Source organism: Lissotriton vulgaris, chromosome 4_1, assembly GCF_964263255.1.
Source record: "Lissotriton vulgaris chromosome 4_1, aLisVul1.2, whole genome shotgun sequence".
NCBI lineage: Eukaryota > Metazoa > Chordata > Amphibia > Caudata > Salamandridae > Lissotriton > Lissotriton vulgaris.
The window spans coordinates 1874842339-1874868059 of record NC_141691.1 but is presented as its reverse complement, the minus strand read 5'-3'; the positions used below and the strand labels follow the sequence as shown (position 1 = coordinate 1874868059).

Here is a 25721-nt window from a genome sequence, read left to right as displayed (position 1 = left end):
TCTGGTTTCTACGGCTTCGAAGTATTTTACCAGTCGGCAGGCCAGTTGGACATCATCGCCCGAGAAGCAGGCCAGGGATGCCTGTCTACATGACCTGATTCCTTTTTTATTGAATAGGGGTCTCAACAGGTTCCTGCGGTCTTGCTGCAGATCTTTACAGATTGTGATGAGGTGTACAATATTTTCCTCGTGGTTCCTGCACAGGCGGCATTTTGCTGGCTTTGGTGGGCGTAGCCAAGGGGCCATGTGGTCTGCTGAGGGCAATACTCCTAGCCGGTGTTTTAGGAATGACTCTTTTATTTTTTTGGTAAAACTGGTCAAAAGGTATGTCTGTGGTGTGAGTTTTTTGTACGTTTGTATAGTTAACCAGCCGTGTGCTCGCTCCGTTAGTGAAACTTTGTCTTTTAGGAGAGATTCTTTCCTGACAGTGTTATTTACTGCTTTTTTGAAGCTTGCCAGATTCCCTTGCAGATCTCACAGTTGTTGCGCCCCCAGTTGTGTTATTGCCTCCTCCAGAAAAAGCCTTGCTGGGCTGTGGTCTTTTCTTTGTAGGTCTCTCCATAGGAGTGCGTTGAGGGTGTTTGCCTCTCCCCTACTGATTTTATACCAGCTTTTGAGGTATGCTCCCTTGCGTGCAAGCTCTTCCTTTACCAACCCAAACTCGAGTCGGATCTGCGCCGGGGAAGTGTACTTCGGGAGGCCAAACAACATCCGCAACGCTCTTGTTATTACTCCTTCTAATGTTCCAGCATCCCTGCCTCTCATTGCTTCACTTCCGTATGTAATGGATGGTATCAGTTTTGCTTGGATCAGTTTTAGTAGTGGGGTGAAGTTTGGACCAGTGATCTTGTTTTTCAGATTCCTTAGAGAAACCGCTGTCATTAGGCCTCTCTTTTTTATCGCCTCTCGCTGTGGTGTGAAGCTCCCCCTATGATCTATAATCACTCCCAGGTAACGGTATTTGTTTGTAACTTCCAATTTCATTGCGTCCCAATACCAGCTGAATGTTGATGTCTTTTTGTGGGAGTTAAGGCACATGACTTTTGTTTTGTTGTAATTGATGCTGAGTTTGTTTGTTTTGGAGTATTGCGAGGTAATGTCAAGGAGCCGCTGTAAGCCAATCGGGGTCCGGCTGATTAGCACCAGATCATCTGCATAAAATAGATTAGACAGCTGAGTGCCCCCTAATTTTGGTGCGTGTGATTTGTTTTCATTTAGTACAGTTGACAGTTCGGCCATGAAAAGGTTAAATAAAGTTGGCGCTAGCACGCATCCTTGCTTTACTCCAGTGCTGGTTGGAATTTTCTTAGTTAAAAAGTCGCCATTTCCTAGTTTGACTTGGACCCACGTGTCACTGTGTAGGAGGATTAGTTGATTCAGCAGAGTTGAAGGGATTTTCATTCTCTCTAGTTTTTGCCACAGTATTTACGCGATCAAAGGCCGAGCTATAATCGATGTAGAACAGGTATAGGGGCTGTTTTCCCTCTAGCGCTGAGTCAATCAGAAGTGACAAGGCTAGAATATTTGTAGTCGTTCCCATGTTTTTCCTAAAGCCGGTTTGGTTGAATGGGATTGCTGATGTTTCTTCGGCCCACAATGTCAGCTCCTGAAGTAAGAGGCCTGCATAGTACTTTGCCTCGTTGTCCAGTAAGGCTATTAACTTCTAGGGTCTCTTCTGTCACCTTTTTTAAATATTGGTGAAATTATTGCCCCCCTCCATGATTGTGGAATTATTGAGGTCTGCCATATTTTTTCAAACATAGGTTTGAAGGCAATAGCCCAGTATTCTGGTTCTAGCTTAAATATGATCGGTGGTATGCCATTTGGGCCAGAGGCTCCCTCTGTTCTCCCTTTCGAGATTCTGTTGGTTATTTGTAGCTTTGTGATTGGTAAATCCCTGTTACTTCTGGGGGTTTCTTTGTGTGGGAGCATGTGTTCTTTATTTTCTTTTGGCAGTTCTTGGGTGTCACTAAAGTGTGTGCTGATATAAGTTATCCAGGCCTCTTCCGTCACATTGGAGTCAATCCCCTGGCTTTGCTCATTAATCACACTATTAATCGTTTGCCAAAACTGTGCGCTGTTGTTGGTTTTCGCATCATGTAGGAGTTTTCCCCAAAGGGACTCATCTGCGTCCTTTTTTAGTTGCCATATTAGTTTCCTGCGGTTGCCTTTTAGCTTTCTCAGCGCTTGGCAGGCGGTGGGGTCTGTTTTTACTCTTCGCAGTGTGTGGTTGATCTGAGTCTTCAGCCTTTTTAGCCTGCTGTCCTTTCTGAAATCATAATGACTCTTATGTGTCACAGTGCTGCCCTGGCCATCGGACTTTGTGTGCCCACTTCTTTCAGCTATGTCTCTCATTTTTTTTAAATACCTCCCAGCGTATAATTAGGTTTGGAGATATGGATTGTGCCTTCGCCAGAGCTTGTTTAGCTTGCGCTAAGAGGTTTTGTGGGTCGCAAGTTTTGCACTTTACTTGTCTTTCGTTTATTGTGAAGTCCAAGCCCAGTTTGCTGGCGCATGGTGGACTTGGTATTTCCGATGTTTCTATCTTTGTTTCCTGGGGCAGATGGTCGCTGTAGTCCATCGGGCAAATTTGAAAGTCTTTTACCCTGTGGTACAAACTGCAGCGTCGGTGCAGCTGTTTCACCCCTTTTATTTTGGCCCCTCAGCCACTCTAGGTTTTTTCTTTTTTCCTTAAGCAGCTCCTGACTTGAGTCCCGAGCCTCTCACTCCTGTGTCACTGCGTGGCGGAGAAGTGTGGATGAGTTGGAAGGGCAGGGGGTGCTTAGGGAGATCCCAGTTCTCAGTTCTTAGGTTGGTATTTTCCCCTCTAGTGGCAATACCTGGGTGCAGGAGATGGCAGGAGCGCGATGGCAGCCTACCGATTGCAGGCACTGCAGACACTGGGAGAGTTCAGCTCCGGCAAGTGAAGGGCAGTGTAGAGCAGTGTAGGGCAGGATCTGGGGGTATCCTCCGTTGCCTCCCGTTACTTGAGCAGCCACTCCGTGCTCCATGCAGCTCTAGGCTATCGCACCGCACCCCCTGCCGAATACCACGGGCGGGTGCAGTTGAAGCCAGTTGAAGCCGGAGGGGGTCAGCACCGCACACTGCCCGCAGCCCACGCAGCCCATGGTCCTGGTGTCTCCTCCTTATTTTCTGCAGTTTTCACCCTCGCTGATAGCAGGTGCTATGCAGCAAGTGAGGCTTCGGGCTCAGGCTGACATAGCAAGCGGGAGAAGGCACCGAGACTTCGATGGTTCCGTGTCTCGGGAGTGACGGTAAACCGGCAAGCCAGCGCCTCCAGCCCACCAGCCTGCCTGTCTACCGCGCCTACCACGCCTTGGTAGGTCCCGCTGTTCGTCAGTTTTTTGGAAGTCAGCAAAGCCTCCGAAGTCTGTGGAGTAGGGCTGCGGGTTGCTGGCGTCCTCTTCCTTCCTTCCTCCTCCCGCTCACGCTCACACTGACCAGCTGGAATGCTGCTGTAAAGGCTTACAGGGCAGGGTTCACTGTCTTTAAAAAGTAGAACATGCGTATTTAATTATTCTGTATCCTGGCAGTGAAAAACTCTTAAATTCGTTTTTCACTGTTGTAGGTTTATCTCTCCCATTGACTAACACTGGGTTACATTATTACCTTTAATACGCGTTAACGTCAGATTGGTAGGAGATAGAGAAGTGGTGTTTACACTAAATGAATTGTAATTGTAAATCTTCTTTTATGGTGATGTCGGAATTCATGTTACAATTTAAGAAATGCCATTTTTGGAAAGTGTGCATTTTTCTGCCCAAACCAACTGTGCCTTACTCTCATTGTGTTGGGTAACCTGACTGTCAATGGCTCTGCTGTTGTGGGTTGTGTATGCTTACAGAAAGTGATACTGAGGAAGCCTAGATGTGAGGGGGAGGGAGGATCTGCACCCTGCCCTGATTATAATTTAAGGGGCTCTGCCTGCAGCACCCATAAAGGAACCTGACACCATGCCTGCCCTGACTTTTGTCATCCAAGACAGGTGGAAGCTAAGAACAGGGGAAGGGAAGAACTAATAAGAACCAGGTTTGGCAGTAGGTAAGAGACATCCCTCACACAAATATCAGGAACAGTATGAAAATAGGACCTTCAGAACAACTCATCAGAACACTCCTGGACTTATGGACGATTCAGAAGAAGAACTGCCTTGCTGCTAAAAGGACGTCCCTGCTGCTTGAAGTACTGTCTTGCTGTCTGTAGAGGGAAGTTTAGACCTACTTGCCTTGATCCCAGGCTGCCCAGAGTGACTCCAAGGGTCAGTTGGCTGACCTGATGTGTGAGCTACAGGGACACAACAAACCTCTAGGGCCTCCCTGCAACTGCCCAGCTGACCAGCACCGAATGGATTTGCTTGGACTTACCTGAGCCTAGCTGCTGGTCTCTGCTGGAATGACTCCTGATTCCCAAGAGGTGCCCCCAGGTCGGGACCTTTGGCTGGCAAAAAAGCAGAGCTCCTGTTTAAGAAAAAATCAAAGAAACAGAGTTTATGGGCTCATTGCGAACACAAAGTGACTTTATGCTGAGAATCATCGCCTGCGCGACCATCAATGCTAAGTTCCAGCGGAACCTCCTTTCACATGGACAATGACAGTCAATGAGGACCGGCAATGCATCACCTGCACTTCGCACCAACAGCAACCATCCGTGATGATCAACCAACGCAAAGCTCCACCTTTTTTTGCACTACAGCAACAACGTACATGACACTCCACCTGCTCCTCCCACAAAAAGCCTCTTCCTTGCAGCCCCCTCCCGCGTGAAGGGAACTGTCTGCACTGGACTTGAGAAGGTAACTCTTCAGCAGGACTAACCTCATCACTATACCAAAACCATTCTCCATCCATCGCGGTCGACCATAATTGTGAATCCCCCCGGTCTAGTGCAACCAGATAACCACGAGTGGCAATTTGTACATTTTAGTGCTATTTTTAACTAAAAGTTTAAAAATTAATGTCTTCAGTCCTCTTGATTGGATTTTTGTAGTTCTGGTATCAATTTTTTAAATTAACATTTAGTCTGTTTATCCAAATTGGTTTGGGGCTTTTCCTGTGTTGTGTATTGAGTTTGTTGCTGCATAAATACTTTACACATTGCTGCTAAGTTAAGCCTGACGTCTTTTGTTCCAACCTACTAGAGGGGTAAGCACAGGCTAATTTAGTGACTTTTGTGGATCACCCTGACCAGTGTTGTGTTTATTATTTGTTTTGGGTTTCCACACCTCTCGACTAATAACCCAATTTCTTAGAATGAGCTCCTGTCTGGGAGAGTCTTTGAACTACCAGGTCTCTCCTAATCCTTCGATATTGTTTGTAGACGACTGTCGTGGAAGTATCTGAAGCATTGAGAAACATATTGCGTTTGACTCAAAAAGTTACAAAAATCATTGATACTGTTTGAAACATTTTCCAGTTTTTCTAAACCTGTATCTGCAAACTTTGATACAAATATAATTTATCGTTTGTAGATTTTTTTAAATATAAAATATACTTTTCTTTTTTTTAAAACTCATTTTCAGATATCTTGAAGATCTCAATGAAGGTGTTTACATCCAGCAAACATTAGAGACCGTGCTTCTTAACGAAGATGGAAAACAACTACTGGTGATTATTTTATTTTTTTATTCCAGTCTTTGCTAATTTTAAATCACAACTGCAATTTAAATCATATTTGTGAACCACCTTTAATGTAATTTGTCCCCTGTGCCAAGAGTATTTAATATATTTTTGGGTAATTGCAAAGTTGGTAACATTTATTTCACTCAGCTTTTATCATCCTGCACCACTTGTAAATGTCCTCTGTTACTTAGATGCAGTAATGTCTTTTTCTCTCATAGTGTGAAGCTCTTTACTTGTATGGTGTCATGCTGCTGGTCATTGACCAAAAGATTGAAGGCGAGATCAGAGAGCGGATGCTGGTTTCCTACTACAGATACAGGTTTGGCTTAGTAACTGCACTGATTTAGATGATTTTGTGTTTTTTTTTTTTTTTTTTTTAATATCATTGATGGTTACCCTTGGTATAAAATGACATTGCAACTGCGTGTTTATCAATTGCACCCTACTTTCCCTTTTATCCTTCCACTCTATAGTTTGTCCGGTACATCAGCAAAAAGCTAGGCTTGGTATTCCTGATTCTTTACATTGTTTTTAAGTTGAACACACTCGGGTTAATTTGTTCTCTAGAGTCTTGTTGCTTCCTTCACCTATGTAGGTGTTATCATCATATATCTGATAGAGACTACTAGCCGCAGATTCCTTAACGTAGAATTATCCCCAGGCGTGAGACTGGATCCGGAAACTTTTTGCCCAGCATCCCTGCGCGCTGGGGGGACGGCATCACGCGGCTCCGCCCAGGCGTCACTCGTGTACGTGACGTCAGCGAGTTCATATAAGTCCCGCTCCGGCGCGCCCATGTCAGTTTTTTCCTTTTTCGCGTGCACCGCGGATCCGGTTCATGCTCTGGGCCTGTTTAGGCCTCTACCTTCATTCCCTTGTGTGTTGTGGGAACACTGTTCCCACAACACACGAGGAAATGAAGGTAAAGGCCTTCAGGCTTCAAGACTTGTACGTCTTGTGGGCGCTTGATGTCGGCGACGGATCCTCACCTCATTTGCATATGGTGCTTGGGGAAGGACCACAGCTCCACTGATTGCGAGGCGTGCCAGCGGTTGAAGCCGAAGTCACGGCGGGAACACCAGATGAAACTTCTTTTGGCTCTCATGTCCAGATCGGCTTTGTTGCTTTGCTCAGCCTCTGCGGAAGGTTCTCGGAGCGGCCGTGATCATCTTCGCCCTCATCCATCTCCCGTGCCGCAAGACCGTCGCTCGCCTGTGAGTAAGTGTCGCAGCTTGTCCCCGAGGGCTGGCTTCCGATCGGTTGGGGAAGTGGGCTCTCTGCTGGTGATGCGGCCCGTGTTTCGTCAACCTATCCACCGTTCCCCGGTGAGGGGGCGTCGAGAGCCCAGATGGAGACATATGCAGCGGCTTTGCATGCCTCGCTGGCATCTCCTCCTCTTCCTTCACCTCCTGGGAAGTCAGCGGCTCCCTTGTGCCATGTGGAGCCCGCCACGGAGTCGCCAGTGGCTTCAGCGCCGGCTAGCTCGGCTCCAGGCTCGGAGGATGTGGTGCCATCGGGGTTCCCTCCTTCAGACCTCTGCGCCTCTGCTTCGCCGCAAACTCCTGCGGGAGTCCCTGTGGTGTTGCGGGAGGTCGTCCGGGCTCTGGTCGAATCACTGAGTCTTCCTCGCCCCTTTCCCCAGGTGGCGACGCTGTCTGAGGCTGAGGTAGCGCCGCTACGGCGCCTGCGGCTGCTGGCCCTGGCAGCGCCACAGGGGTCGGTGGACCCCTCTTGACCTGTTTCGGGTCGGGCTGAAAGGGGACCCCTCGCTCCTCTTCGGGGCCTTCTCGTCCATCCACGCAGGCGGCTGCCTCATCGGAGGTAGAGTTGGGCCGATGGCGCACAGGGGTCGGTGGGCCCCTCTCGTCCCCTCTTGGGTTGAGGCTGGCGGGGGACTCCTTGTGGGTCCCTGGATCCCTCTCGTCCCTCCATGCATGCGGATGCCTCACCGGAGGTCGAGTCGGACTTGGCGCCGCCATGGGGGTCGGTGACCTTCTATCTTTCCCCCATGAGCCGAGGCTGGCGGGGGACTCCTTGTCGCTCTCCGGTGGCTTCTCGTTCCCCTGCTGCTGCGTCCTCGTTGCAGAAGGCATACTACAAGATTTGCAGTATTTATCAACAATTATTTCCTGCTTTACGTTCTGATTGCCGCTGCGCGCTCTGTGTAACGATTTAGCCCATTTGCATAGTTAATTAGCTGACTGCTACAATTGTTGCATTGCCAGCGTGACTCTAGCTGCTGATCTGCTCCCTGATACTTGCGTGTGCTCAAAATCGCCGCTTTGCTTATTGTCATTGTCAATTCACTGCATTTCTCAGCATTTGTATTTTCCCCCCAAGCGCTCTCTCCGTCCTGACCCCTCCGCCTCCATTTCGTTATTGTTGACCTCCTCCTCATCCCGACCCGCCTCCCAGCTGAACCGCCTTCGCCCCTCCCCTTCCTCTGTCCATTAATGTCAGATGGTCCCACGCGCAGCGTCCACGCGCTACGGCCGCGCCGAAGGTGCGCCAAAGGTAAGCCCGTCTACGCCCGTCCGCGCCTGGACCGCGCCCAGCGCCAGACCCCCTGCCCCTCGCGCTGCCCAGCCCTCCCGCATCACCTACGATGCCCCCACCCTCCTAGCCCTTAACCCCGGTCGCGCCCCCAACTGCGTCCAAGCCGCTCCTGGACACACCCATGGACCTTTCTCCTGCTACTCCTGCAAATTTAGCGGCACCGACAACATCTCCGCTACAACCACACCACAGATTCCCGACCCCAACCACCTACAATGCATCCTTCTCAACACCCGATCGGTGCACAGGCACGCCATTGACCTATGGAACCTACTAGACTCCTTCTCTCCAGACGTCGCCTTCCTAACAGAAACATGGATGAATGCTTCCTCCGCACCAGACATCACCATTGCCATCCCTGAAGACTATAAGATCACCCGCAAAGACCGTACCAGCCACACAGGAGGAGGAATCGCTATCGTTCATAAGAAATCAATCCGCATCTCAACTAGCTCTGACGCCAACCTCACCAACTCCGAACACCTTCACTTCCAGATCCACATCGACCCCAAGACCACACTCAGAGGCACTCTCCTCTACAGACCACCAGGACCTCGCGCAAAATTCAGTGAAGACATCACGGACTTCATCACCCCACACGCGCTCCCCTCCAAAGACTACATCCTTCTAGGAGACCTCAACTTTCACCTTGAAAAGATCAACGACCACAACACCGCCACCCTCGTGGACAACCTCGCCAACCTCGGACTTAAACAACTAGTCACTTCCCCCACCCACATCGCAGGTCACACACTCGACCCCATCTTCACATCCAGCAATCATGTCTCCTTCAGCCACACTACGGATCTCCTATGGACCGACCACAGCTGCGTTCACTTCACCTACAACAAGCCGAAACCCATCAACCACTCCCAACCTACCCTGCAAAGAAACTGGAACAAAATCACCACGGACCAAATCTCCGCATCGCTCCTTCGAAACTCCCCAGCCCTCTCTTCTAACGCCAACGAAGCCGCCGCCAACCTCACCCTATGGCTATCCAACACCGCCGACACCTTAGCCCCACTGAAAAAACGTCAAAGCAAACCTGGCAACAAGAAAGCCTCATGGTTCAACGATGATCTCAAGAAGTCCAAGAAACTCTGCCGCTCCCTTGAAAAGGCCTGGAAAAAAGACCCAACCACCAGCACCAAGGACGCCTTCAAAAGCGCCACCCGCACTCACCACCAACTGATCCGAAAAGCCAAGAAAACAGCATTCAAGGATCGACTTGACAACAACGCCCACAACAGCAAGGAACTTTTCAACATCGTCAAGGAATTCTCCAATCCCTCGGCCAACTCCAACGACATCACCCCCTCTCAAACCCTCTGCGACTCCCTAGCCTCTTTTTTCCACAACAAGATAGCAGACATCCACAACAGCTTCGACAACCAACCCGGAAACCAACCCACCCTACCATCCGCTGACCATCGTCCCCCCGTGAACACCCTTAACGCCTGGAACCCAATCTCCACTGAGGACACCATCCACCTGATGAACTCCATCCACTCAGGATCCCCCACAGACCCATTCCCTCACCACATCTTCAACAAAGCAGACTCCGTCATAGCACCGCACCTCCGAGACGTCATCAACTGCTCCTTCAACTCCGCTACCTTCCCAGAAGACTGGAAACACGCTGAACTCACCGCCCTTCTGAAAAAACCAACAGCCGACCCCACCGAACTCAAAAACTACCGCCCCATCTCGCTTCTTCCATTCCCGGCCAAAGTCATCGAGAAAGCCGTCAACAACCAGCTCGCCGCCTTCCTCGAAGCCAACAAATCCCTCGACCCCTCACAATCTGGCTTCCGAGCAAAACACAGCACTGAGAACGCCCTCATCGCAGCAACAGACGACATTCGAACTCTACTGGACAATGGAGACACAGTCGCCCTCATCCTCCTTGACCTCTCTGCAGCATTCGATACAGTCTGCCACAGCACCCTTCTACAACGCCTCAATAACATCGGAATCCAAGGAAAAGCACTTGAATGGATCACCTCGTTCCTCACCGGAAGAACCCAGAAAGTCCGCCTTCCTCCATTCAAGTCCGAGGCCTCTGAAGTCATCTGCGGCGTACCTCAAGGATCCTCACTCAGCCCCACCCTTTTCAACGTATACATGAGCCCCCTCGCGGCCATCGCACGCCAACACAACCTCAACATCATCTCTTACGCGGACGACACTCAACTGATCCTTTCTCTCACCAATGACCCCAGCACCGCCAAAACTAACCTACACGAAGGAATGAAAGAAGTTGCCGAATGGATGAAACAAAGCCGTTTGAAACTGAACTCAGACAAAACAGAAGTCCTCATCTTAGGTACATCCCCCTCTGCTTGGGACGACTCCTGGTGGCCGGAAGCCCTCGGAAAAGCACCCATCCCGACAGACCACGCACGGAACCTTGGCGTCATCCTGGATTCTTCACTCTCAATGAACAGACAAGTCAGCGCCGTATCCTCTTCCTGCTTCAACATTCTCCGCATGCTCAGGAAAACATTTCGCTGGATCCCCTCCGAAACAAGGAAAACAGTCACCCACGCTCTGGTCACGAGCCGACTGGACTACGGAAACACCCTCTACGCAGGTACCACCGCTAAACTCCAGAAGAAACTCCAACGAATCCAAAACGCCTCAGCCAGGCTCATATTAGACATCCCACGCAACGAACACATCTCTGGTCACCTTAAAGACCTCCACTGGCTACCCGTCAATAAAAGGATCACTTTCCGACTGCTTACCCACGCACACAAATCACTCTACAACATCGGACCAGATTGCCTCAACTCTCGACTGTCCTTCTACACTCCCCCCCGCCAACTACGTTCTTCCAGCCAAGCCTTCGCCACTGTACCTCGCATCAACAAGACCACCATGGGAGGCAGATCCTTTTCATACCTGGCTGCTAAAACATGGAACTCACTCCCCGCTTACCTTCGCCTCACCCAGAACCACCTAGCGTTCAGAAAGCAGCTTAAAACATGGATATTTGACAAATAATCCTCCTCCCCTTCCTAAGCGCCTTGAAACCCTCTGGGTATGTAGTGCGCTATACAAATTTCATGACTTGACTTGACTTGACTCCACGCAGGCGGCTGCATCGTTGGATATCGAGTCGGCGCTGTTCCGGCGCTGCTCTTTGACCACCTCGGCTCCGACCCAGCCCCAGTCCCCGGAGCCGGGTGAAGAGCAGCCCCAGTCCCCGGAGCCGGGTGAAGAGGTGGAGGCCCAGCCGGCGTCTCCTGTGGTGTTGGATGACGATGACGACGCCCTGCTCCAGAATGCAGATTCCACAGCACGGGACAGGCGTCAGATCGTGGATTCGTCCGCGGATGTTCCCTCTTCTCCAGAGGCTGCGCACCTGCTGATGTCGTCCTCGCCGGAGACGGGCCGCCGTGTCGTGGCTCTCTCCCGGGTGTCATCAAAAGACGGCTCTTTGCCATCGCCGTGGCCTTCGCCGGAGGAACCACAGGTCCCCCACTCTTCAGCACCTCTTTCTCCCTTTCGAGCCTGGTCCTTGCCCACACTTGCTGGCTTCGGGGACGGCCGCCTTGGCCTTCAGCCGTTGCCCACGGAGGAGCTGCTTTCTCCACCACTGGGCCCTACGGAGGCGGGTGCAGCCTTCGCTCACGCTGTTTCCATGGCTGTGGGGATTCTGCGCATGGGAGATCCGGCTGCCCATTTCCTTGCGAATCATCTTTTGGAGGTTCTCCACCAGAGCTCTGATGGACGGGAGATACTGCTCCCCTTTGAAGGTACGCTCAATTCCTCTCTGACGGGGACTTGGGGACGCCCCGCCATGGGGGATCCGGTGCCCCAACACGTTCTTCATCGACACCTTCCGGCGCCGTGTGACCCGGCGTGTCTTTCCCTCCTCCCTTCCGCCAGTGGGCCCTTGTTGCGGACCGCCTTTCCTTCCCTGCCGTCGCTGTTGGCTCCACCTTCCCGGGAGGCCTGCTGGCTGGACTCTTTGGGCCGCAATATGTTTGCTTCTCTGCGGGCACTTAACACCTTATGTGTGTTGGCTAGGGCCACCTCTTGTTTGTGGGACTCGGTGGAGTCCCTTGGATCTGCAGCTTCTCAAGAGGGGGCTGGCGTTGATGTACGGCACCATGCTTTGGATGGTCGGGAGCAGGCGGCGTTTATTCTTCGCTCCGCTCTGGACATCTTGGAGGTGCTAGGTCGTGCCATGGCTTCGCCGGTGGCCCTTCGCCGCCATGCTTGGCTTAGGGACAGTGTGTTCCCAGAAAATATGCGGGAACGGCTAGTGGATCTTCCCTTTGATGGCACCCTTTTTTTCAGTCCCCAATGGACTCCGCCATCCTGAGTTTCTTGGCGGGGCTTAGGCCTCCTCTTCCTCTTCCTCCTTCTTCTCCCCCCTCAGTGGCCGGTGAGTTTGGCTAGCTCTTGGTGATCTTCTTACTTTTGGGCGAATCGCCCTCGTTGTTGTAGTTCAGTGTGTTTTATGGCCACTCGAGTCCTCCTTGTGGAAACTGTGGTTCTGTTGGCTGCGGGACGGCCCTTCTTTGCTGTGTGTTTTTGCCTAGATTACATGCTCCAGGTTGGCCCTGAGATTAGGTCTCCTGTATTTTTCTCCTGGGCTGATTGATAAGCCCTCAGCAGGGGTTTTCTCCCATGCATTTTTCTGTTGTCCTCTGCTGCGGAAGTTCTTCCAAAGAGGGTTCCTATGTCATGGGACTTAACTTACCGTATGTGGGGTAGTGGTAGCTGTTATATAGCTTATGCTGTGCTTGGGCTTGTGGTCGGCTTCGGGCTTCCACTCTCCATGGTGTTCATGTATGTTGCAGGTGCACTTGAGTAGTCTGCACGGCCCCCTCGCTGAGGTGTGTCCGGGCTCTTTTTCACTTTCTTGTTCTCTATCTCGGAGACTGAGATGCTTTTGCATCCCTCCTTTCTGGTGTAGCCTGACCAGTCTTCCGGGAGGGAGGGGGGCTGTTTTTCCTGTTTCCGACTGCTTTCTTGCTATCTGTGCCATTCTGTCTGGTCTGTTGCCTTCCGACTGTGGTGGGCTTGCCTTCTTTTCCCTCGTTTCCTTGGGCCCTCTAGGTTGTTCTTTTCTCTTGTTTGCCCTGGAATGGTTTGAGGATTTGTTGCCTTGTAGGGCCGTGGAGTGCTTCGTCCTCCCCTGGCTTTGCCCTTGGTTCCTCTGTTGAGGATGAAAGAGCCCCTCTTTCCTCTTCTTCCTGAGCCCCCCCCCTGGGGTCAGTGTTGTTCTGCTTGTGGGGGTTCCCTCTTGCCTGGGGGTAGGAGGCTCTTCGCCTGTCTGTTGGACTAGTCCCCTGTGGGTCCCTCTGTTCTGTCCAGGCTGGTGAGGTCCTTTCGCAGACCCTCCTTCCCCGGGGTTATGGCTAGGGTGTCTATTCTACATTAAGGAATCTGCAGCTAGTAGTCTCTATCAGATGTACGAGTTACTTACCTTCGGTAATGATGTATCTGGTAGAGATGATTCTAGCGGCAGATTCCTTCATGGTGCGCCCTTCCTCCCCGTTCTGCGAGGACCTTTCACTTGGTCTTCTGCACTTGCTTCCCGGGGGTGGCTATGTCTCCTGTGGGAGCATTCCTTGTTCTTTTGACAGTCTGTTTTGTCTTGTTCTTGTTTCTTCCTCCTCGGTTGGCGCCTTGGAAGGTGGATCTAGGGGTACTCCTGTGCCCCTCTGTTCTGGTTGATCCAGATTGAGGCTTGCCTTTCCTCTCCTCTCCTCCCTCCGTTCCTCCCTCCCTCTTTGTTACTAAGGGTCCTGAGCCCTCTGCTAACCTTTGAGTTGGGGTCACCTGGTCGTGCCTTGCCCTTTGCCCTTGGGAGGGGGGGGGGGCTGTTGCACTCTGTGCTGGGGTTGCCTTAGAGGTTGTAGTTCCCTGTTTGTCTTGGAACTGGTGCCCCATTGGTATTCTTGGTTGGAGTCATGGCCCTGCTACATGTTGTTGTGACATTTTGCTTATGTTCCTTGTCTCCAGGGGAGGGGCTGTCTACATGCTGGCAGGGTGGCTGCTCAGGGCTGTGCTCTGCTCTTTCTTCCTTCCCTGCCTTTGGGTGCTACAGTGTTGATACTGCTCCTTGTGGTGTTTGTCACCATTCCTTTTTCCATTTTTTTCTGCTCTTTCGCACACTGTTCCCATACTCCCACAGTTTTGTCTGATGGCTCCGCATTGTGGCGCGTAAAAGTTCTCAGAAGAAAACTGACGTGGGCGCGCCCGGGTAGGACTTAAATGACCTCGCTGACATCACATACGCAGGCGACGCCTGGGTGGAGCCGCGTGATGTCGGCGCGCAGGGAAGCTGGGCAAAAAGTTTCCGGATCCAGTCTCACGCCTGGGGATAATTCTATGTTAAGGAATCTGCGGCTAGAATCGTCTCTACCAGATACATCATTACCGAAGATAAGAAACTCGTACTTTAATTATATTTATTAGGCCTTGGGAGGATTTAATCTCCTGTAAAACACCATGCTAAATGTATCACAGCATCGTTGTTTAAGGTCTGGCTACTGACAGCTTCAGATGACGGCAAACACATCACACACAACCCAACATTTAGGGTCTTTCTGCTAGCCTCCTTTCTTTAGCCATGGGGATTTTTAGGAGAGCCTTTTTCAGGAATTGGCTTGATTGGCCCGCCATTATGTTACGTTAGGTCATGTACATTTGTAAAGCGCACTTACACCCGGGAACGTAACCTGGTGCGAAGCAGGTGTGAATGTAGTCAAACCTAAGACCTAATGTAATTTTTTTAAAAGCCAGGAGTGATGTAATGTAGTTCTACTATGAAAGATTGATGGGGTTTGAATGATAGGATTCAAAGAAATGACAGTTGGGTGTGCCATTTGATGGATGAAGTGACAATAAATACCCTCCTGGCATATCATTGAATCTACCCTCGTGTGGACTTCATACTTTGTTAGATTTGGCAACAAGGTTGGGATGCCTAAGGATTTGCTCGCCTTAGTAATGTGTGTTGCGAGTTGTGGAGTGTCTGCTTGAACAGCGATACAACGGTGTGTAGGGGAGCGGCAGTTGCTTAATTGTGCTTTATCATTCCTAGGCAATCTACAGATTAATTAGAATAGTATAGCACCAATCTATATCAAAACTAGAATAACTATAAATTATCAATTACCATAGAAAAACAGTTATTGAAGAGAGATGGCTGTCATAATAATAAAAACAGTTTATCAAAAAAGGAAAGGTTTACAATTTTTAATTTTTAGTAGGTTATTTAAAAGCCCTTAAACAAGGATACTTATAATATATTCATCAATACAAAACATGTATACAGAAAAATAAAAAGAGAAAAGTGTCACTATATTTGATATACTTCATAACAGTTTCAAACTTAAAAAGTGGCAATAATACAGTTGTATTCTTTCGACGCGCGTTTCAGCGTATTTACACGCCTTCTTCAGGAAAAAGCCACGATAATATCTAATAAATAAAAATTACATAGAAAACAAATATTAACAAAATATACAGATTATACATTCTCATAAAATCAGATTTAAACAAAACCTATCCACTTTATTGTTCAATATTCTAGTTGCTCAGCATAATTTTTATTTTATGTCCATAAATTCATCATTGATACATTTTCTACACATATTTTCTAAAATAGATAGAATTTCTCTTCTAATGATCAGTGCTTATAACATCATTATTTTCCAAAAACAGACTACATAGTGTTCCATTTTATACATTCCAGTAATTGGGATTACATGTACTTCTATTCCGTGGTTATTGGTGATATAACCGAAAAGCCATCAGTTTATCTCTTGCGGCAGTTGCACCAGTAGTGTAGCGGCGTTTGATTTCAAAGCCTCATTGTTCCCCCATCACTGAGGTTTTGGAAGTGTGTTTCATTTGGGTCTCTGTCGGATCAAGTTCGGCATCATGCAGTGAGGAAACAAGCACTAGCGGCACTGAAATCAAGCCGAAGTGTTTGTGCCTGCACAATGTCCCGGCACAAGGAAACAAGCTCAACCTCTCCTAGAAACACGACTCAGCTATGCATCATCACATTGGCAGCCATCTTGCATGTTAGGGATAAAGTACATTTGGAGTAAAAGAAACCTGAAATTGCATGTCTAACTTGTCGCGGTTTGTGGGACTTAGCATACTTTGCTCCACCAACGTGGGAGCGGTGACAGGCACACCTAGAACACCCAGATACTTGTCAAGGTCAGTGACAAGCACACCATTTTTGTTTAGACTTGGGTTTGTGTACATTACGTATCAATGTGGAAGCGATGACAGGCACACCCAGATGCTTGTCAAGGTCGGTGACCAGCACACCACCTGCCTGTTGACTTGTTGCTATAGATATAAGTGCAAATTCTAGTAGTTTTTTCTTCCATTCTGCTGTACATGCAAGTTGTATTTATAGTTATTTCCTTTCTGTTATCAATTGCAAGTATAGCATTTAGAAATTGTGTTATAGCACGTTTGTTCTGAAGGGTAAAGGCTCCGTATACACATGGAGCATTTTAAGCATTAGTGAAGGTATTTTGTATGGGATTTGGTTTAGTTAAATATTAAATATTATTAGTCATCTTTTCTGTTTTGGATGACCATGCAGAATGTCCTGACAAGTCTTGGGGAACCACTAGTAAAGTGGCAGAAATGGAAAAAGATTTTTAAACATCATGCCAGAGTTTGTGGTGCAAATCTTAGTGCGGAACGGAAGCAGGCATTGTTACTTCACTGTTTAGGTGGTTTGGGACAGGAAATTTAGGAAATACTTATGGAATTAAGTGCTTCTGTTCAGAGATGGTTGAATGAGTATGAGGTGTGTATAATGCAACCGGGTCTTCATTTCTTAATAAAAGTGAGCACTATTATGGAGCACTACTATTTTGGGTTGAGAGAGCAATGGAAAGAAGGTGGTGGAAGAATTTGTAACTGGTTTGAGGAAATTGGTGTGGAGCTTTAACGGAAGAAAGAATATGAGATCAGTTTGTGCTGAAATGTTCCAATGACAAAATAAGAGTGGAGTTGTCATTAAAAGATAAGCCACCTCTTGAGGACGTCTTGATAATCACCAAACGAGTGGAGAATATGCTGAAGTGTGTGAGTGAATTGAGTAAAGTGGACAAACTTTCATTCGAGAAACTGGGAGGATTGACTGTGACCGCCACGGATATTCTAAGAAATGAGCATGTGGGTAATTGAATAAATCCCGTTGGAAAGGAAGTGGTTTTTAACTTATGTGGCCCTGCTCGAGAAATGAAGATGTACTATTAAAGAGAATAACACTCTTAAAGAATAAAGACTTGACGGTAGAGACTGACTCGAAAAGCCAAAATAAAGCTTGGGAGTTTCTATACGACTATAAATAACAGCTACCATCAACAGGGCTGCCTAATAAACAAACAGAGAAACTTCTACAGCTAAACGTATACATTGGCAGAATACCAAAGACAGATAAAGGTGCTAAAGTGAACAATTGGCAATTGGCTAAGCATCCTGCAGGCACGTGTGCATGAAACGTTAGGAAGATACATGCTAGGCCCTTTTGAGATTAATGTGTTTTTAACTGTCCTGAGGAAGGTGGGGCTAACAGCCGAATCCACCAAAAAACCCAATGGTTTTATATATTGTGGTTGTATACATGTTTTTATGAAATATTGTGTATTGGTACTCGGCACTGTATTAAATATGAAATGTTTTTGCCTGGAGAGTTGAATATGATGTTTTGTTGTTAAAATCAGACAATCCTATAAGTGACAAAATACAAAACAATTTTTTTTTAAACTTTGTTTTTAATAAAAGTATTTGGAATGTACATTTGGATTTAGTGATTGACTTTGAGTATCCTGCCATTGTGGTTCTACTTATATTTGCGGGGTGAGAGAAAAACACATGAGAAGTGGTTAAGAAGCAAGTGATCGCACAATTGTGAGACAGATAATTGGCAAGACTGAATTTCTAGATAGATATAAAAATACAGAGGGAACACTTTTTATTTACATTGTAAAGTGGGCAAACAACAGGCAGTCGTAGATAAAGTGGAAGAAGTAATTTTTCAAGTCAAGCAGAAGCCTACCCCTGTTAACAATAAGTCTGAAGAAGAAGAACCCAAAGTGGTGACAGGGTTTCAGGACACCTGTTTTCGATGTGCTAAATTTGGACATACAGCCAATCCTGTTGTTTGTCAAACTAACAATGTGGAATGCAATTTGTGTGGGAAAAAGGTAATTTCTCAAACAAATTGTAGAGGAAGAAACAAAAAGGAAGTTAAAAGATACGTTAAATAAGTTGTATTCCAAGTGAATGAACGTCGTGTAGAGCATCCATCACAATGGGTTAAGATTGGAGATGGTAAGATCAAAATGAAGTTTGATTCATGCTCACAATTTCCGAAGATGTGTTTGTGTGGAATGTTTGTGGTAAAGGGAAGTCTGATGTGAAACCCACAGGATATGGTGGAACACCTATAAAAATGCTTGCGTATTTTCAGACATGTGTGGAGTATAATGGAAGATTTGATGATGCAAACATTTATGTTGCTGATTAAGGTGATAATTTCAGGCACGTTTAGGCGTTCCACTCAATCCTAATGCTAATCCTCAAGGTCAAATATAGGAAATAGAGGATGGAGGAAGCAATATGATGTGTTATTTAAAGATTTCTTCAGAAATGAACTTGGGTGTCTCAAAGGATACAGTCAAAAAATAAACTTATAGCTGGGTGCCAAGCCTGTGGTTCCTAAGGTGAGGAGGATCTCTTTAAATATGCCAAAAAGGGTGCAGCAGGAAATTACTCGTTTAATTAATTCTGTAGTAATTGAGCCGGTAGAGGCAACTGAGTAGCTGGCTCCTATTGTGGTGGCCAAGAAAGGTAACAACGAAATTCGCGTTTGTGTTGATCTCCGGGCCTTCAATAGAGAAATTGTTGCAGACAAGTTTACCCTTCTGAATATTGATGAGGTGGTGTCAACTTTGGCTGTGGCTAATTATTACACAATGTTAGAGTTAGCCTCCGCTTATCATCAGGTGTCTCTGGATAAGTCATCCTAAGAGCTGACAGCCTTTATAACTCCCATGAAGTTCTTACACATGCCATTTGGCTTGGTCTCAGCAGCTTCAGTTTTCCAACGAAACATGATAATAATGTAAGAGGTATCCTTGGGGTTCGTTGGTATCAAGAAGATGTGCTGATTTATGAAAAGACAATAGAAATAGCATGATGGTGGAGTCATGAAGGTGTTGGAGAGGGTGTTGAAGGCAGTTTTAACTCTGCGACGTGACAAATGCAAGTTTGGGGTAACAGAGGTTCGTTATAAGAGAATAGACCTCTTTTCTAGGCATGGCTGAATTCTATAGCAAATTTGTTATTTAGGACATCACATATCTGGCAATGGTATTAAGCCTAAAAAAAGAATTAGTCAACTCTATAATTCAAATGAAAGAACCATGTTCAACAGAAGAATAGACCTCTTTTTTAGGCATGGCTGAATTCTATAGCAAATTTGTTAAGAATTTTGCAGACAAGACATGTCACCTTAGAAGTTTCTTGTGCAAAGAAAGTAGATTTTGTGTGGGATGACGTGTGTAAGGAAGAGTATATCATGGTAAACAAAATTATCTGGCTCCTGATCTTCAGGCATTGTACCCTGTGATGACACATTTGTTATCAGTGATGCAAGCAATAAGGTGGAGGGAACTCTGCTTGTTTAGAAGTGAAGAGGTTCAGAGCAACTCAATGTGTGTGCTTCAAGATGCTTGAGAGGTGCTGAGTTGAATTATTTTATCATCGAAAAAGAAGCACTTGCCATATTTTGGGCATTAAACAAATTCAGGAAGCTTGTATGGGGAACCTCTTTTGAAGTTAGGTCTGATCACAAACCGTTAAAGGACACTTTTGAAAAAAAAGGGTTGGATTCTATATTTTTGTGAATAAGAAGATGGGTCATCTCAGTTCAGGAGTTTGATTTTTCTCTGGAGCATTTCGCAGATGTAACGAATTTTACAGTAGATTGTCTTTACCATTTGGTTGATTTGGTGGACACACGTGCCTGAGGATGACATGGATGAATTGTGTGAGCACGAAGTGAAAGTGTGTGAGATCACACTTGGTGCAATTAAGGAAAAAGATTGGAAGGAGGATTTGCAGAAAGATCCAGATTTACTTGACGTTATTGATTTGATTTTAATGGATAAGGTGGACAAGTTAGAGAAACCTTGTTCCATGTTGAAAGGCGAGCTAGCAGTTAGCGATGGTGTATTAACAAGGGGTACAAAGTTAATCCCCCATGTGGGTCTAAAAAACAACATTATTCAAATAGCTCTTGAAGGACACATGGGCAACTAAAAGACAAAAGAGCGCATTAGGCAAGATTTTTGGTGGCCAGTTCTGGATCTTATGGTAGAACGTACTGTGCAAGATTGCATACCGAGTTCAAGGAGTGAAAAGGTGCTCGATACAAGACAAGCACCAATGGTATGCAGGCAATTACCCGAATGTCCATGGGAAGAAGTAGCTGTTGATATAGTTGGGCTACTTCATGGTGAACATTAGACACCATATTTGATTGTGCTTTTAGATATGTATTCATAGATGAGGTGTTCAAACTAGAACGTTTTCCATGCTTTCTGTTGTCGGATAATGGGCCACAGTTTTGTTCAAATGAGATGGAGCAATATTTGGAGAGTTGTGGCATTTATAATAAAAAGTCTTCTCTTTATCATCCAGAGACAAATGGAGCAATTGAGAGAATAAATAAAACTTTGAAAGAAGGGATACAATTAGCGAAGTTGAACAATCTGACCTGGAGGAAAGAGTTGCAAGACAGAATAACAGCATGCAGGTTATCACCTCATACCACCAGTGGTGAAACTCCTGTTGTTCAGAGGGCGATCTCCAGACACAAAACCTTGTCTTGGGTTGATGTTACTTGATAAAGGAGTGAAATATAATGGCATCGGCCATTGGAGAAAGAAAGAACTTCATCTTCAACAGAAAAGAAATAATTATTTTGATGCCCATAAGTGTGTTAAAAATGTTAGTTTTCGCATGGGAGATAGACTAAAGATTAAAGCACCTGTTGGATGTCAAAATTGGTCCAAGTTTACTGAGGAGAAATGAATTGTGAAGTTGTTAAACATGTTGTAAAACTAATGATGGCAGGATTTAGAGTCACAGTCGTGTAGTTCATGCTCAAAGAGTAAATGATCAAGCAGAGGAGGGTAATTCAGCATCTGTGGTTCCATTATAGGTGGGATATGAAGTTGATGACAGGAGAAGTAAGAGGTCTCACAAATCGCCTGCTTATCTTTCAGACTATGTAAGAAGTTAAATCGAGAGGTTTAGTTTTACTCTCTTTATTCAATGTTACACCATTTTTTTTAAATAACCCCCAAGAATATGTGCATCGTATAAAAATGGGGGTATCGAGGGTAACCAAAGTTATTGTTAAATATGAGAAGGGAGAAGTGTGATGTAACATAGTTCTACCTTGGAAGGTTCATGGGGTTGGAATGTTGGGATTCAAAGAAACGACAGCCGATGAATGAGGTGAGAATAAATAGCCTCCTAATATAGCATTGAATATAGCATTGAATCTACCCTCATGTGGACTTCATACTTTGTTATACCAGGTCTTCAGCTTCTTGATGGGTAATGATGGGTAAGGCTAGAATGTGTTACAGCAGGTTGGTCCATGCTTTAGGAGTGATTTAGGAGAAGGCTTGATTGCTGGTCCCTGTTTTCCGAATGCGTAGGATGTGCAAAAGTAGGTGTCCAGCCGAGCAGAGGTGTCTTGTGGTTTTGTGAAATGATGTATGGTGGTCCAGGGTTATGTAGTGCTTTGAAAATGAGGAAGAGGAGTTTGAATTGTGCTTGTCTGTGTATGGGTATCCAGTGTAGCACCTTGAGGTGCGGTGTGATGTGTGCTGTATGGAAGGTTCAGAGTGGTTATGACCGCCAAGTTCTGAATGGTCTCCCGCCCCTTGATGAGTTGTTTGTTGATCTCGGCATAGAGATTTTCCATAACTTAGCTTTTTGGTAACAAAGTTGTAGGTAACTGTTTTCATGATGTTGGTTGGAAGCCATTTGAATATCTTCCTTAGCATTTTCAGGGTATAGAAGCAGAGGGCAGGGATGGTGTTGACTTGGGTGGTCATTTTGAGTTTGCAGTCAATGATGATCCTGAGATTATTGGCATGGGCGGTGGGGGGGTAAGAGCCAGTCCTAGCTCTGGCAACCACCAGGTGGAGTCCCGCTGTGAGGAATTCCCTGAAGATCACTACTTCAGTCTTGTTGGTGGAGAGGATAAGTTGCATGCTCTTGGGCTTACCAGAGTGCGTTGATGTTGTCAGAGTCAATAATGCTGGCCAGAGATATCATGTAAGCATTAAAGAGGGTCGGGCTCAAGGAGGATCCTTGCAGGACTCTGTAGATTATGTCGCAGGCATCTGAGGTGAGCGGTGCCAGGCTGAGGGCAGGGTTCTGCAGTCAAGAAGGAACTGATCCAGCAGAGTGCAAGACTTTGTATTCCGTGTACAGTTGTTGGATGAGGATTGCGTGGGAGACCTTCTAAAACAATGCAGAGAGATCAAAGAGGATGATGGCCGCTGTTTCTCCTTTGTCCAGGATCATGTGAAACTTGTCTGTGGCGCTGTGAATGGCGTTTTGGTACTGTGGTTGGTTCTGGACTGGGTGGCATCAAGGAGTATTTGTTTGCTGAGGTATTCGATGAGATGTTTGTTGATGATTTTCTCTAATACTTTGGCAGAATATGGAAGGTTTCTTCAGCATTGGGAGGACTGTTGTTTGCTTCGGGGCATCTGGGATGGTCGCTGAAGAGACTGAGATGTTAAAGATGGACGTGAGAATAGCGCTGAAGAGTAGAAGTTGTCTAGAGTAAGCATGGTTGAGGCAAGAGTATGACTGGGCCCACAATAGGTGGACTTCATGGTGGTGTCGAATTTGTCCTGGGAGATGGTAGAATCATGACATAACTGTTGGCTCATTGGATGGGGTTGGAAGGTCTGACTGGTCCAGTTGCTGTACATGATGGTTTTGTTGCTGTATAAAACAGGAGCCTCAACATACTGGAGAGTGGTCCAGAAGTGCCTTGCCTGGACAAGGGTCTAGGCATAGTTCTATTTGGGGATGGAGAGGGCAGGGGCTAGAATGGTACCATCTTTCAAATTTTGGATCAACCCTTGGCATTGTTTGGATATTTATATATTCTGCTATGTTGAAGAGCCTTAAAAAGTTGTTCCTGTCTGTGATTTCAGCTGTTCACAAAGAGACTATACTAATTTTTGTGTGTGTAAAATTTCTTTATTGGTTTTCCTGAAACCTTGAACAGAGCGGACATTGATCGTATGAATACCATGATGCTAATTATCATAACATCAGGGAGCAGAATGCTGGTGACATCAACATATAGCCCAGTGCTGAAAACTGGCCAGCTGGATGTGCATTCACAACATGGCTCCATGATGTACTTGTTATGTTATGTTATATTAGTTTTTTAAGGCACAGCTACCCAAGCCTGAAGAATGGAAAAAAAGTTGCGGTATTATTGGTTGAAGAGCCATGTCTTTAGACCGTTGCGAAAATTTGCAAAGCTTTTTTCATTGCGAAGGTATGCAGGAAGAGTGTTCCACAGAGTAGGGCCAAGAAAAGTAACGGAGCGGTCACCCATCCTTGAGAATTTAACCCTGGTAACCAAAAAGTTTCCCTGAGTCGTGGAACGGAGCAGGCTTGTAGGTTGGTAAGGCTGGGCTAAGGCTTGCAGGTATTGGGGAGCAGTGCCGGACTTGATCTTAAACAAAAAGCTCAAGGCTTTAAACTTTACACAACTCTCCACCCTAAGCCAGTGTAGGTCACATAAGTAGCTGGAAATAGAAGTGGTTTTAGGAATCTGACACAGTAGTCTAGCCGCAGCGTTCTGTACCACCTGCAGCCTCCTTAGCACATCCTTATTAACCCCTAAATAAAGGGTGTTACCGTAGTACAGTCTTCAGGTCACGAGTGTCTGGACTACGGTTCTTTGGATGGAGCGCATCCAAACAATTTCTTTTAACCACTTCAGCAAAGCAGGTAGTCACCACTTTTTCTGCTTGCTGTCTCATAGACAGCTGATCGTCAATAATGTAGCCCAGATTACGGACTTGTTGGGTGGGCTGGGGTGGGGCTCCCATTTTAGTAGGCCAATGCTGGGGGCCCCATAGATCTTTATTTTCCTCCAAAACAAGAACCTCGGTCTTGTCTCCATACTTCTGTGAATTGAGAAAGCTTGTACTACTTTTGCTGCATGTGCTTTTGGCTTTGTGTTGCTGTGTGTGAGGTACACTTGCCAGTGTCACTGCAGTACTACTTGCTGTCCCCATAGCGTTCTATATTTATGGAGGAAGCTTGCACAGCTACTACCTACATGGTCTGGTGTATAATTGAAAATGCAATCCAGACCTCTTGGCTTTGCAGATGCTTGTTTTAAAAGGCGTAACATATTGGGATAGGTTTTGAAAGAATGAGTTCTGGATCCATTTGCCACCTCTAACAACGGACCTTTACACTTGCTATGTGACCAGCTGCTCTCCGCCCTCCCCCTGGCTCCTTTTTAAGGACTTGTATTGCTGGGGGAAAGTGAAAATCTTGTGATTGGGCAGACTGAACAGCCTGAAAATGAATTTTATGCCTAGACTATTGTATGTTCTCCAAACTCTCCTGCTTACCCTCCACCTTCATTACATAAGCATATCCAGGCAAAAATGCTGACTTTTTTATGGGGAGGTAAGTCACCGAGAGTGGCGGGTGCAACAATGCCGGTTTTAGAGGGTGGCTTGGGATTCCCTGACGTTTCCGCTTATGTTCTGGCAGCGCAACTACACCCCTCTTTGGACTGGAATCTTGACCCCAATAAGAAGTCCTGGATTCAGGTGTTGCAGGCCTTATCCCTTTCCCCTTTGGCGGGGTTGTTATGGCCACTGTTGTCTTTTCCAGCACAACCTGTTCTACAGGAGTAGGTTTCGTCCACGTTGGGTGGTCCCGACTTGCCCCTTCCGACTGACCCTCTGATCCTGATTTAATTTTGGGCGCAACTTCTCCCAGTTCTTTTGGCTGGAAGTTTTCTTTCGAGGGATGCCAAGTTTGCTCTAACCCAACAACAGGGCTACAAATTGACTCTCAGGGCTCTATCAATATACACTGCCGTTGACTCCTCCCAAAAACGTGGCTATGTGTTACAGTGGGAAAGAGATTTAGTTACAGAAATATCTGATGACACTTGTGGGGCCTAATGTCAGAGAGCGGCTCGATCGTCGATCTGTATCCATTATAAAGAGAAGGCCTATAAAGTACTAACCCATTAGTACCTAACACCTGTTCACTTGTCAAAGTTGTTTGGGGGTTCTGATTTGTGTTGGAAGAGCTGCGGTGAGAGTGGAACCTTTTTACATACATGGTGGTAATGCCTTGTGATCCAGTCTTTCTGAGAGGAGATACAGAGCATAGTGCGGACCATCACCAATGTCCACCTCCTACTCGAACCCCAAA

The 25721-nt window shown here is 46.7% G+C and overlaps 1 protein-coding gene across 1 annotated transcript in view; it reads left to right on the top strand.

Annotated features, from left to right (window-relative positions):
• WASHC5 (WASH complex subunit 5) overlaps nt 1–25721 on the top strand; it is a 402037-nt gene that overhangs the window by 57240 nt on the left and 319076 nt on the right. The window contains exons 4-5 of the mRNA XM_086966205.1: nt 5540–5624; nt 5858–5958. Coding sequence (XP_086822331.1) covers nt 5540–5624; nt 5858–5958 — 186 coding nt within the window. The remainder of the gene's footprint in view (nt 1–5539; nt 5625–5857; nt 5959–25721) is intronic.